At 46.6% G+C, this 14,742-nt stretch overlaps 1 protein-coding gene across 6 annotated transcripts in view; it reads left to right on the top strand.

Annotated features, from left to right (window-relative positions):
• LOC144726724 (receptor-type tyrosine-protein phosphatase delta-like) overlaps positions 1-14,742 on the top strand; it is a 341,659-nt gene that overhangs the window by 195,077 nt on the left and 131,840 nt on the right. For all 6 annotated transcript variants that reach the window (XM_078605566.1, XM_078605565.1, XM_078605563.1 and 3 more), the window contains exon 5: positions 12,759-12,947. In XM_078605566.1, the coding sequence (XP_078461692.1) occupies positions 12,759-12,947 (189 nt within the window). The remainder of the gene's footprint in view (positions 1-12,758; positions 12,948-14,742) is intronic.

Below are 14,742 nucleotides of genomic sequence, written 5' to 3'. Positions count from 1 at the left end.
CCCTAACCCGTCCACCTCCCCATCTGCACGGTTAAGCTCCCTTGCTTTGTTCGCCATCTATCTTATCTGCAATAACCCTATTTCACCAGCAGGTGCAAGCTGTACATACAAATGTAACTGCTGCAAAGTTAGATCTTGTGTTGTTGTGCGGTTGAGGGCTTGTTATTTTTTTTACACACCCCAGCATGTTGGAGGGAAAGTGCAGTGGCCATCGGTGTCTGCATGACGACTGCACGGGCGAGATAGCGCAGGATGGGTCCACTCGCTCCTTGTGGCGAGGTCGAGACGAGGAGGGTTACGTGGCTTCATTGTACCATTTAGTGGAAACGACCGATTGAGCTAAATAGCAGACATTACAAGGCGTTATTTTATATCACATGTCTCAAAGTCAAGTCAAAGTCATCTCGACCGCAGCAATTGTGTTAACGATGATGAGAACATAAAAAAAAACTTTCTTTTCCCCGTGGTTAACTGGATAGCATTTATATTGTTCGTAAGCTGTCGTGATAGGGAGGGGGGGGGGGGGTCCTTTTAGCAGCACGATTTGAGTGTGAGTGTCCAAAGTATGTTCTTCTTAAGTGATGTCTGCTGAGAAACGAGCGAAATAAAGGACATTGCAGTCACAGGTCACCCTGCATGCACCGATCTTGTCAGACCTCATCAGATCTAGGGAGATAAGCAGGTTTGAGCTCGGTTTGTTTTGGGATGGGAGACTGCCTGGGAAAACCAAATGTTTTGAAGACTTGGGGATAGCAAGGTGGTGAGAAGGAGGTGGCATTTCACCAATGGATTCTTGAACCTGTCTGTGTAGAGCCTGGCGTGTTATGCCATCAAATGTGTCGGTGTTCGACGGGTACTCCTGATTCATCCCGCATAGCCGACACTCATTAATGTCATCAATGAAAATTGGTCAAGCATAATAACGAAAATAATATTTACAGTAACAAGAAAGGTATGCATTAGCATTATTGTTTGCAAAATAATGGAAAATCAGAATCCATTTAAATTATTTATAAAACCGTGGTGACATTTTATTTTTCTGGCAGTTATAAGTGGTTTTCATATATATTGATATATTTCAGAAAAAATAGCTTTATCTTTAGAAATGCCATTGGGTTTTTGCTTTTTTCCATTTATGAAAGTTGAGAGCAGCAACGGAGCCCACAAAGTTGATGATTTGCGCCCTATTTAAGATGTGCCTCAATGTCCAAATGGACATTGGTGATTGTACTGTCCCTGGCACCGCCACTTTCATCCTCTGTGAAATAATACTCCCGAGTCTCCGTAAGACACCACAAGTGAAACATTTAGCAACATACTTTCCCTTTAACTTATCATTTTAATCGGCCATTGTCGATGCACTGCTGGATAAAGTCCTCCCCATGGTACTATCTTTCTAACTCCTGCCCATTAACTGATTTAATCACTCCATGTCTGTCGTGGTCACATTCTTGGATACGATCTCTCCTTTGGCTGCCATTTCGTAACCAGTCGCATCCATCGGTCATCGTCAAATACTTATTTTTGTGGCCGGACCCGTTTAAAAAATTAACCCGTAAAAACAAAGTTTTTCACTATAAATCCTTTATATACGTGGCGGCTAGAGTCCTCTCGTCCTCTGGCTTGAGATGGCTGCCACCTATGGGTCAGATGATTGCATTGCACCATTAAGCAATTGGTAATTAAATATAATATTTTTGTCCTAAAAAGTGTAAAATTTTGGAAAAATAATGTCACGAACATTAAGTGTCACGCACAACGAGTCTGTGTGGAAAATGTCAGCTCGATTGGATCACGGGAAGTGGGTTAAAAAACGACCGAAAGATTTGCACGGTCGTAAGCGCGCAAGCAAGCAAGCAAACTTAATATAAAGGATTTAAAAATGGCAGCAGCCCCAACATCCTACCTCCGGAAGGCAGGAAACCTTCTTACAAGCCACTCCCGGCGTGACGTAACCAATGCCACTGATGGCATCATCAAGTCCAGTCCATTACCTCCCAAACAGTGACACGCGGGGAGAACGAAAGTGAATTATTTTGTTCCCCCAAACTCTTTTTGTCTTATCCGATTCATCATTGATAGTCAATGAAATCATCGGATATTCCAACTCGACGCTCAGAGACGCCGCCGGTGTCATCGCTGGCCCAGCTTTATTGGAAGCGGGCAGCATGGGATTAACGCGCGCACGCATTTCTTTCGTTCGCTAGCGTAGGGTGGTGTGGGTATCCTGTTGGCACACTTTTAATCCTCCACGCGCGCAGGTGTTGCCGCTTGGACGCATGGCCCCGCGTGACGATTGCCGCGCGGCATCTCTTAAGGGAGCCGCCCGCCCGCTCGCTCGCTCTCCGGCGTGCTCCGAACGGCGTCTCATCCCAGCGGCCACCTGATTCATGTTATTCAATCTCGTGACTCACCTTTTTAACATTTTCACCGAAAGATTATGTTTTTTCACCGATGAATATGTACGAATGTGGAACTTATTTCGTACCGTACGTAACCAACCGTGCTAGTCCTTTGTCTGCCGTTCTGTAACCAGTTTGGGGGGTGGGGGAAGGTATCTTAAGTTTTCTGCTCGCAAAGCTTCAACATGGAGGCATCCGAGCACCTTTAGTTTCTATGTTGTCATCACCGCCGTCGTTTATTGTCTTGGCGGATAGCGGCAGCGGTGGCCAATTGAAACTTGTTTTAGCTTAATTGCTGTGCCTGGCCCCACACGCCCGACCACTAAGATTGGAGTCCTCTCGTGAACTGGGCTGACTCCATATTTTTTAAACAGCATTGGAAGTGAAGCTCATCATGTGCATGGATACTCGCTGATACCAAATAACAACGTTCGATTTTATACTTTTTTTTACAATTCAATTCGAAGAATATGATGTTTTGCCCATCTCATTTGTATTGGTTGTAATTTTTTCTCGTATTATTTTGTACAGTTGTGTTCACTCCATTAGCCTATATGGAAGATTCGAGTATTATTTGCATATCTCTGACATCATTCGTAAAAAAAATATTGGTTACTGCACGCATTTGACGTTTGGTATCGTGAGCGTGAAAATCTTTGACATGCCTCATGGAACATGCATTACATAGTGTATGTTTTCTTAAAAAAGTATACTTCATAGGTGTATGTCACACCTCTTCTGAGCACGGTTGGCTACGTACAGTGCGAAAGAAGGTCAACATACTACGAGCTAAACAAACATTCAATTGCCCAAAAATACCCATGCTCAAATATTAACCTGTTAATTACTCAACTGTGATTACACACAGCCACAGCGCCCCATACTCACATGAGCGGCGAGTGATTTTTGAACTGGTCCTTGGCCTCCGACTTCACCTACTGGCACTGACCAGGATGGTGAAGTATGGTCAAATATCCCCAACTGAATGATTCATTCAGCAGTGGATTGAAAAACAATTGTAAACCTGCACAAACGCTGTCATGCGTCTAAAGAGCTGATTCTAAAATGGGATTAGTCGTAAATCCAAAGTTGGGGTAGAGTCACAAAAGTGTGGGCATCATTGGCACCTGCCACGCGTCACTGCTGCCCACCCCTGTTAACACTCGGCAACAGATGCACATTGATGTTCAAGAAGCTGGGGAAATGATGGACTGCTATTAATTAAACTGTTAATTGAACATGAGATATCGTTGGAAACTGCCGAAAACAGATGGATGCTTTAACATGGCCTGAGACAGATGTTTGGGCTTGTCTGTGCTAGTCGCCAATAAAGGAGAGAGAGAGAAAACGGTGGAGGGGAGTTCTCACGCCCAGGGTCTCCTGATATGTGCGGAGACGTTAAAATAGCAATTTATTTTTTGACGGCATCGATCATCTCGAGGTTGTTTATTTGGTTTCTAATTAAAATATCCCATCGAGGTCTTGCCTCGGGGTGTATGTCCGTATGTGGAGCTTCTTTTTTGCACCGTACGTAACCAGCCGACCGCGCTAATTGGAGGTGCGGGGGAAGGACAACAAACTAAACACATACACACAACAACAAAGTGTTCTAAAGGAATGAGTTTCTCAATGTATATTTAAAAGTGCCGTAAACAAGCGTGGGATGGGCAGGATATGGTCCAGCCAGATGCCCACAGCGTGGGTTCTCACAGCAAATGTCGAGCATCAGGAAAGCTGCAGGCTTCACAGTTGGGCTCCCCCCCCCCCAGCCCCTCTCGTCCTGGCACGGCTGAGCTGAGCTGAACTGACGCCGTTCTCGTTACTCAAATTGGCACCGTTATCTTTGGCGACGAGGATCTTCTTCACATGATGTAGCTCCTTATCCCGCCCCCTCCCAAACCCCCACCCAACCACCCACCAAAACCACACTGCCGAAAACTTGCACACGGTGGGAGCGACCGATGGCCGGAGGCAAGCGTGTGATTACGCCAAGTGTGTGATTACGCCAAGTGTGTGATCTGTGTGCCTCTCTCGGCCCGTTTGCACATCGGAGCAATTGCCTGTCCCTCCCCGCCGACCCCCCCCCCCCCACCATTCATAAACGTGAATACGGGTCAGCGGAAGCTTGTCACAATAACTCTCACGCAAAATTAAATTACTTTCTTATTTTTGTCGTTATTCCAAGCACCTTTGGACCTGTGAACATATTTGAATAATTGCAGGACGAATTGGCGATATCTAGCGGTGAAACGCATCGCTGTTTAATTGGAAAGTGCGTGTCAATATAATGGCCTTCCTGTAACCTGACTTTTTTTTTGTTTAATTCAGCAATCCATGCTGCATGACCAAGATATATATATATTATTAACGCTATAATGTAATAACCAATGCTCTGAAGATGGATTTTGATAAGCCAATAGTTAATTAATCCAATATCTAACCAAGAATAGCCGCAAGTCACTAATGAATAAATAGGTACCTATTGTGCGTTCGTAATTTTGTCAGTGTAAAAATGAGTTAATTTATTCAAATGGCAGAAGCCTTTTGAAAAAAAGACCACTCTTTCCTTTAACAATTGTTATTTGATGTATGCAGAACACTCGCAGTGTATTTCACAAAGTGCGCAGACACACCGAGCCCTAGGTATATATGAACATGCTGGTAGTTCACCGTGTGGGCAAAGGGGCTGGCTTTCAGTGTAGCGCAATCTTGCCAAGGAGCTTTCTTCGCTGGCTTCTGTGACTCATCCGCCTCGTCGCATCTGCAAAAACAAAAGCCCTTCAGGGAGGCATTCATCAGAACATTGCTCGCAGAAGAGTGGAGCGCGCGCACACGTGTATACCCGGGCAGAAAAAAACACGAGGCGATCCCAGTGGCTTTACAATCATCGATTCATCAGGAAAATTTCACAGTTCACTTTGTTACCGGCCGCCCTGATTGTACGATTGTTTGGTACGCACATTGTACCCAAAGGACGAATTAAATGTGTGCAAGTGTGCGGCGATGCCAAACTCTCCAACACTTTTGCGTTTGAGGGGCACAGTGTGTGGCTGTTATCTGGCAGTCGAATGTTACCAGAAGACATTTTAGCGCTAGATTTCTAGTGGATAAAGTATCCTACAAGAAGTGGCGTCAAATTAATATGCAGGCCAGTTATATCCACTAAAAGTTAAGCATAAGGTGACTGGTTGGGCACAGGGGTCAGAACATTGAGCTGGCACTTCCTGGGTTTTTAATCCAGGCTTATAGCCGCTTGCAATTAATCTGGATAGTCAGGTGCGGTGATGTCATGGTCTCAGTCCAGTCAACCGAATGACTGGCAGAGGTGGGACAAAGTCATTGTTATGCAAGTCCAAGTCGAGTCGCAAGTCATCAAATTCATGACTCGAGTCTGACTCGAGTCCAAGTCACATGACTCGAGTCCACATCTCATAGGTGGGACAAAGTCATTGTTATGCAAGTCCAAGTCGAGTCGCAAGTCATCAAATTGATGACTCGAGTCTGACTCGAGTCCAAGTCACATGACTCGAGTCCACACCTCTGATGACTGCACTAAAACCCATTAAATAATGCAAAAATGTTTATTTGATTCGGCAAAAGAATTCCCATTTCGAGAATTCAAACTTGAGGTTTTCCATGCGATGGTCAACAATGTAGCAGGTTACGTGAGAACGTTAATTGCATTGCCCCTAATATTCTATGATTTGATGTTCCATTGGATATTCTCTAACACAGGGCGATGCACTCCTGTGCCCGAGTTCCAAATGGACAATCCTTTATTTCTTGACTTGACGCCAATAGTACAATTGGAATAAGATTTTAAAATACAAAAAAACAAGTAATGCAAAAAGTACTAGTTATTTGGAGGAAGGCACGTGTGCTTTATTTTTACGTTTTTGGTGGTTCCATCGGTAGGTGAATTTTGGGAAAGCAATTGCTCATGCTGATGGGGCCCGGTTATCAGCATTGTCCCCGGCTGGAGCTTGGTACCCTTCACCTGGTACGAATTATTCACGTTGGCCGCAGACGTGAGATTTAGTGTGATCTGCAGTGAAGGCTAGTGATTGCTCAATAACTTAGCTGGCCCAATGACAAAGCCACTCACCACCATCCGAACCGGGGGTGTGGTCACTGCAGGTGCCGTGGGTGTCCAGACACCCCCAACATTTTATAGATATGGCTAAGCGACAACCCCTCAACATTCTGGACAAAACTCATGGGGTTGTTTTTTTGTTCATCGTTTCAACAAGATAACAGCAATGCTGATTGATGATGCCCATAACATAACATTTAGATTCACAGTAGCATGCAAACAGTGGGCTCAGTACCGAGTCAGTAGCCAGGAGTTGCCAATGATTATTATAATTATAGTGCCGCACAACTCCTCATGCCCGTGACTCAGTGGGGGTCAAAAGTTCGTGGATCTTGTTTATCATGTAGGGCGCTGTGGTGGCGAGATGTTAATCCTCTCGCTTAATATACAGGAGGTCGTGGGTTCGATCCCGACCCTAACACCTGTATATTTGGAGTTTGTACTCTCTTCCTGTGCTCACGTGGCTTTTTCTCCAGGTCCTCCGGTTTTTCCCTCCACATTTAGAAACAACGCCCATTTAGAGTACAATATTTGTCGGCTATACATTTCCAATTGCTAAGCTACTTTGTTGATCTATCATTTGTGGCCAGGTTGCTTCTGAAAAAGAGCTCCATATATATATAGCTCAATGGGCCTTACCTTGTCAAATTAAAATAAAAAGTTTAGTTTAGATATTACCAGATCACTGACTACGGGGAGTTCATTGACTAGAAGGAAACACCTCGAACTTCAACCCTCACGCCACCAGTACCTCGCCCCACCACGCTGGCATCCTCGCTCACCCCCCCCCCCCCGAATCGCGAGCGCCTCTGCGACAGGCCGCACTTTGTGCGGGGAAGGCTCACGTGGCCGTGAGATTCTTCAGCCAGGACACGCGGCAGCAGACACGGCGCCGAGTCGGAGGCGTAACTCGACGTGTGTGTTTTTTTTTAATGGGAAATTAATGTTTTCATCTTGGAGGAGTCAGGCTGGCAGATGACACGGTTTAATAAGATTGATTAACTGGCCACGTTGAGAAGACAAACAGATGAAGGCAGACAGATTGTTAATTTAGGTAATCTGGACAAGATGTGCATATGTGTTATTATAACTAATTACATTCAAAAGATAAATGATGTCTGTGGGCGAGGAGAGGGGGGGATGTTTCCATGTTTGCTTGACTACATTGATCATTTTGCCCTTTGGCATCAATCTCCGAGCCGGTCATGTGTACTGGGAACCTTGTGAGTTTTGTTCATCTCTTTGTACGCGTCAAGTTCATTTGTATTGTGAGACTTTTGAGGCCTGCTATTGAGCTTCTCGGGATGCATTCGGGGTGACCCCCAGCTCCATTTCTCTTCAATTAAAAGAATAAAGTTTGTTTTTAAAGTATATGCCGCATAATTGGCTACCGCAACAAACGAGCTCACAATTGGTTTTGTTTTTGTTGTATATGACAGCTTGGCACATAGCATTAGACACAGAGCTAAGGTTCACTTTCATGTGTCACACAAAAGCTCAAAGTACCCGTTCATTAACAGCGGCCGATCACTTGGGTTGTCTTGCCTGTGCTTGCACCCGTGGTATTTCAGGCTCTGCAGCTTCTGCTACTGAATCAGCGTGGCTGCACTTACTGTGACATGGCAGAGCCGCCGGTGTGTTTGCTCTGTTTGCTGCACGGGTTTGAGGTCCGCACCATGCGGCCGCCCTGGTTAACGCTGCCGGTGTGTGAACCAGAAATGCACGCTGTCCGCCGCACGGTTGACTTAAAAAATTTGAAGAGAAAAGAGTAAGCCGTGTGCGCCGGTGTCACCGAACTAATTTGTCAATTTTTTATTATTTCTTCGCAATTTACGTAATTGTGTAAAACCACGTGGCAACACCGCCCCCTGCTGAGAGGCTACACTCATCTGTGAAACGGTGACTGAATACCGTGTACGCTTTAAGAATGGTGCCAAGTGTACTCATTGATTAATTGAAAACCACGGAAGACATCAAACGAGCAATCGGTTGTGTGCGGTCCACGTGCAATTGCGTCACATTTTCGTCACCTTTTCAACCATTGCGGCGAACAGCTGCTGGCCACCATTAGTGTTACAGGTGTGCAGACCCCCCCCCCCAATCAGCTTTTAGATGTTTTAACAAACACAACGTCAAAGCTTCGCGCAAAAAAAGGTATTTGTTTTACCCGCAATGTCGTCAGTTTAACAAGGTCACATGATCACTGATGAAGGAATCTTTACACGTACCATAGTCGCGTAGAACCAGTGGGGGCTCAAGTACAGCAGAACTCCTGTAGTGCGTAACAAAGTGGTTGGTGACATTTTTGCACTATCCTGTCAACCAATGACCACCGCGAACCATTCGCAAGTAGGGCAAATCCCCAAACCTCCACAGTTTGTCTGAGCACCCCCATCCTGGACTGTAGCAGAAATGAGATCTCGCCTTACCGTGCGCACGGGAAGGCTACGCGGTAAACACTCAGACGTAAATTCTAGATTTGAAGCTTTCATGACTGCAAGGATTCATACTCCTAGGTTTTTTCGGTAAAGTCACGTAGGTAAAAAATATAATTAAAATTAATAAAAGTAATAATAGAAATAAAATATTATTAATAAAAGTAATGATATAAATAAAATAATGAATAGTGATTTATTATTTTATTTAAAAATAATAAATAATCATTTATTATTTTATTCTATTTCTATTATTACTGTTATTAATTTTAATTTTATTTTTTTACCTACGTGACTTTACCGAAAAAAACCTAAGAGTACTCAGACGTAAGTCCGTGTTGTTCAGGCTATAATGACCGCAGCTGCGCTCATTGTCTTCACAGATGTTTACAACCCTATCCATCCCTCATACGCCATGTGCAGTTTGTCTTGACTCCAATAGCCCAGGGCTCTCTCGTGCCTCGGACCGTGCCCTCCTGATTTCCCGTATCCGCCTGCCGCCGTTTAGGTTGCCAGCGTTTGTCTCCCGTGGCTTAGGGGTCGATTGTGCTGCCCTGAGCACCCCTGCTTTGGCACGCACACCGCAGATGTTTGTGGGGCGTCTGGGTGCCGCGGAGTGCCGCGTGCCAGCCTTGCGCGGCGATCTGCGGATCAGCGCGTTATGCAAGTGCTGCTTCGGGTGCGCCGTGCTTGTCAGTGGCCCACTTTCATTGTCGTAGTCTGATGTAATGACGCGTCTTGCTCGGTAGTGAAACTAAAGTGGTGGCGGTGGCGGCGGCGGCTATATTGGGCAGAACTCGTTTTTTTTCTTGCACGGGGCTAAGCTCCAGTTGCCGTGGCGAGCTTAGCGCTGACACATTTTGGGCGCTGCTTTGATAGATGGCAGCATCGCGGAAAGAGCAGAGTTTTCACATTTACATTGTCTTTCATGAAAATACTTAAATTTTTTCCCCCATTTCGTATGTCTGGCAAATTGCTCAGGTTCACTGTGGTTAAGTGGAATTCCTGCACCATTTGGTAAGTTCCACTACAACATTGCCAGCTTCCATGCCACGCAGAATGGCGAGGTCAGTGAATTCCCTTTTGTGCAAACGGTGACGTGAAGGCTTGTTCATACTCCGCACCACGTTCCCACGTAGTCACCTAACATCGCTGTTCGGATTCCATTCCGGTTGCTTTCAACACGCAGACTTCAGTTGTTGACTCAAGGCTGTATGTTCTGGATCCTGCAATATAGGAATATTGAGAGTACAGGAGATTACGGGCCTTGTCACCGTTGACATCGGCATAGTCGTTTTCTGTTTCCCACGTTTACCAAGCTACCTACATTTGTAGGCTTTCACGACCAACATTATCCTTAATAGAGGGGTTTTTTTCGTTGGGTTACATCGCAGAAATGTTAATGTGTCGTTAAACCCGCCACCACCCGACACAGCCAACTAGTGTAAGGTTTATCACGTAAGCAAAACGTGCCAATTAGTTACTCCTATTTGGTTCTTTCGGTAAAGTCACGTAGAAAGAAAAAAATAATTAAAAATGTATTTCTACGTGACTTTACCGAAAGAACCAAATAGTAATTCCTGCAGTCACGAAAGCTCCAAATCAATTAGTTACTAATTCAGCACACCGGTGTGTTGGAGAGTAAACCCACAACACATTTACAATTGTAGTACGACTTTTCGCCGGTCATTACAATCGGCCTCATCTGGTGACAGCCAGAGTTGTGAAGACATCCTCCTGTTTGAGTCTCAAAGGGATAATTGTGACGTCATCACGTGTAATCCAATCAGCTGCGAAGACCGATTTGAGTTCTTGCATGCTGCGCGTTCCCGATGATTGCTTCATACGTCCCACGCGGCGAAGAAAGCAAATGATTAATTTTCGATCAGCTCTATGTCACACGGGACACGTCAAGACAGGCACACACAACAGGGGCAGCTTTATTTAGCAAATGCTTTTACACAGAGCACCAGATACACAATAACAAATGTTTTTAAATCAAAGCGTATGTATGTCGATGTTATATCGTGAGTGGACGTCAGCCCACGTGGCCACAGAGCCACGTGACAGCCTCCTCCTTCAGCACGTGCAGGGCAACAACCAGTACCGCCCGGTAGGGCTGAACGATGAATCGATTTCAAATCGAAGTCGCAGTTTGAAACAATGCGATTAGCAAATCGCAAAGGCTGCGATTTTTTGCGATTTGAAAAGTCCTGTTACTTTCTTATTGGAATTGTTTTTTTTTATAACTTTATTTATTTAACTTAACAATTGTTCTATGTTTGATTGTTCTATTTCAATTAACACATTTTAATATATACATATTGCAAGCAATTCATATCTTTAAGTTCTCATCCTTGCATTAGAATATATAGAGCAGTTAACATTTTCACGGCATCATGTGGTAATGCTCCATCACATGTTTTAAATCTATTACAAAGTGAATATTGAACTGAAGCTTGACTTAAAAAAAGATGTCATTGCAAATCAAAGCGCAATATCTGTCAGAAAAATCTCAATTATATATTTTCCCCAAATCGTTCAGCCCTACCGCCCGGCACACCCCTGACGTACTTCACAGCCACGGTCTCCTGGCTCCCCACATCCACACAAGCGGGGCTGTCACGTCGTAGTACGGCCCCATCGATGATCGGAAGCGGCACAAGCCCCCTGACCACGTCAATGCCACCAACAGGGGCAGTGACGTGGCCTGGCGTTGGTGCGTTCGCCTCGTGTTGCAGGGGTTCACGGTTCGAATCCAGGGGCCACCCTGATTAATACGGCGGGTGTATAACCGCACGAATAATACGCGAACGTTCGCTTCACAATGGACGTAATAGGTCCGGTGACTTCATTCACAAGAGAAGTCCATTGTGTGCTGGCATCTTGGTCCAAATCTTCCAAGTTACAATATATGCAAATTGGCATTTAAACACATCAAGCATGAATCTTTCAGTGAAGCTTTCCTGGATAAGCAATTAAAATAATAATACTATTAGCAAATCCCTATATTAATTTGACTCTTCACTCAACAGCATGTTGTCAGCACACCTACATACAAAATCTCTGTATTAATTTGATTCATCGCTCACTGTCGCAAGGGACACACACACACGTGCGTGCATGCATACAAGATCTCCATCTTGAATTGAATCATTGCTGTCTCTACATGGTGTGCAATACACACACTCACACGTGGAACACACACTCACACGTGGAATACACACACACACACGTGGAACACACACTCACACGTGGAACACACACTTCTGCGCAAGATTTATATCTTTTTTTTGAATTAGCATTCCTCTCTGTATGTCATGCGCGATGCACATACAAGGACACGTACGATCTTTATCTTAATTAGATTTGGTGCTCTCCACCCCCATGTGGGTACGCCTTTAGCAATCATCAGACACGTACAGCGTGTCACAACTTAATTTAAATTGCATCAGAGGTAAGTCGATAAACTTGACGTGAGTACTCTTACTGTAGATTGGCGGGAGTACTTTTTATTTAATGACATCTGACAACCCAGAAGCATTTGTTCACTTAAACACATGCTGCTTGATAATATTGGTGTGCTAAGCTAGTAGGTCGCACGCTCTCTGAACACGCGGTCGCAATGCCAAGAATTTTCCCACTCGCCTTAGCGAGGATTTTTACGCGTTGTTTGCTGTGCGTTTTTCAGTCCGATCAACACGTCAAACTTGAACCCGGCCATGAGCACCATCGCATCGAAAACAGTGTTGCGAATATACGAGCTCGGTAAACACAGGGTCCTTCTCCCCGCTCCCTCTCCATCCCCCCCTCTCGCCTTTCCCACAGATGACAAGCTCCCGCAGGGCTTTCCGGTGATAGAGATGGGTCCCCAGCTGAAGGTGGTGGAGCGCTCGCGCACCGCCACGATGCTGTGCGCCGTCAGCGGCCAGCCCGAGCCCGAGATCTCCTGGTACAAGGACTTCCTGCCCGTCGACACGAGCAAGAACGCGGGCCGCATCAAGCTGCTGGTCGCCGGTAAGATGCCGCATGCTCAGCCGCCGCCATGCACGCGCGCGCGACTGTGAAGTCCCATCGGCAGAGTCAAGCCGGCCGAACGGGCACCACTCGGTTGCCTCGTGGTGTGGACGCGAGCCGGCCCTTAGCACGGGGCGGGGCTCCATTCGGCCGCGAAACTGTTTCTGTGCCTCGTGGTGAGCAGATTGGACATCAAGTGTTGATGTTCCTGTATTTCAATTATCCGCATAAAATAATTACTTACCGTACTCTTTCGGGCAAGTCACGTATCTACGCGACTTGGATTCCTGCAGTCACGAAAGCTTCAAATGAAAATTGACATCACTTACCGGGTTCATTATTTGGGGAAGTTGGGGTAAGGTGTTTAATAGTCTTTTTGTGTGCCCACGGAGTGTGCTGATTAAAAGGTACGGCGTGTCTCTTAATGTTCGGTCGTGTGGGGGGTCAATGCCGCAAACGTAAAATAAGTGGAGCGATTTTTCTTTTCCGGATAAATACTTCTGGCGGTAATTAACCGGGGGGTTAATTACAGGGGGACGCATCCTGCTTGGGCAGCATCGCAACGGAAGCAACGCAAACCCTGCGCACGCCCAACGAGGTTTGAGAGAGAAACCGCGTTCCAGGCGCAAGTGCAGTCATGGGTTTTTAAAGGGCAAAAACGAGCTGCCGGAGTGGGAGAGGTGGAGTGTGCGCGCGTTTGAACGGTGCCCCCAAGATGCACTCGTGGAGGGGAGGAGGATGGTGCGCCTGGCATTGCCGGATTTCTGTTATCCTGACGAGCTACGCCAACCGCGGTGTGTTGCATCGCGGCGGACGATCGGGCGCTCCTGAAGATGCAGGGAGATACCGCAAATTGAAACACACGGACACCACGGGCCCTTTGACTCTCCAAGCCGCCGTTAAACTTTCGCGCATATGAACGGCGCGCGCCTCCTCGGTTGCAGGCGCGCAACGGTTTTCAAACGGCGGCCTTCATTAGTTCCCGCGAATCTCCCGTCTCGCTGTGGCGTTCCACCTAACCGCCTTTTAATTACACGTCCGGAGTAAAACTGGGCGCGTTGATGATTTGACGGGTGGTAACTCGATCGTCAACAGCTGTTGCTGGGTGAGACTTTTGGATTTTGGAAAAGGTTAAAAATATCGGCGCGCAATCCCTGTGGGAAAGGCGAGCGAATGCCGGCGAAAGGTAGAATTGATGATTGTGTTGAGCCGGGGGGTGAGGGGAGGGGGGGCAGAGCTGCGATTTCTCATTTTGAAATGTATTTGTGTGCGCACTCACATCGGGCTTGGGTCGGGGATGAACTGCATTAAGTTGTTGTTGGAGAAGAGGAGACTCCGGTATGAGCAGCGTGAAAAATCCCCCCGAACCCGCACCCGCCGAAGCACCCGAGCTGCGAGCATCTAAAAGTGGCAGCACTCGCCTCGCAGCGACGGGGGCCGGTGGCAGCCGCTCTAAAAGCTCACGGGGTGCGCCGCGCGTTGCCGGAGTAAAATTGGACAAAATCGGAGATAAAGCGGAGAAATATTTAAATGTGGAACGCGAGCGACGGCAGCGAGCGCCGCGGTGTGCGCGTGGGACCCACCTCGTGACGACGCGCGACGATTGGCGACGGTGCCAGCGGCGGTGACGGCGGGGCCGGAGGTGGCCGCCGGGATATTGCATCGTGTGACCCCTTGCGCGGCACGCACAGCCAGCCAGTCATGTAACCAGCCTATCTATATGCAACAAAAGGCAATTTTCGTGGCTTACGCCGAGCTCGGAGCACAATTCATGCACAAGCCCGCGCCGCCGCAG

This window comes from Lampetra planeri, chromosome 24 (genome assembly GCF_965212315.1).
Source record: "Lampetra planeri chromosome 24, kcLamPlan1.2.h2, whole genome shotgun sequence".
Lineage (NCBI taxonomy): Eukaryota > Metazoa > Chordata > Hyperoartia > Petromyzontiformes > Petromyzontidae > Lampetra > Lampetra planeri.
Note: the sequence above shows the minus strand (reverse complement) of the source record. Positions and strands in the feature narration are given on the sequence as shown.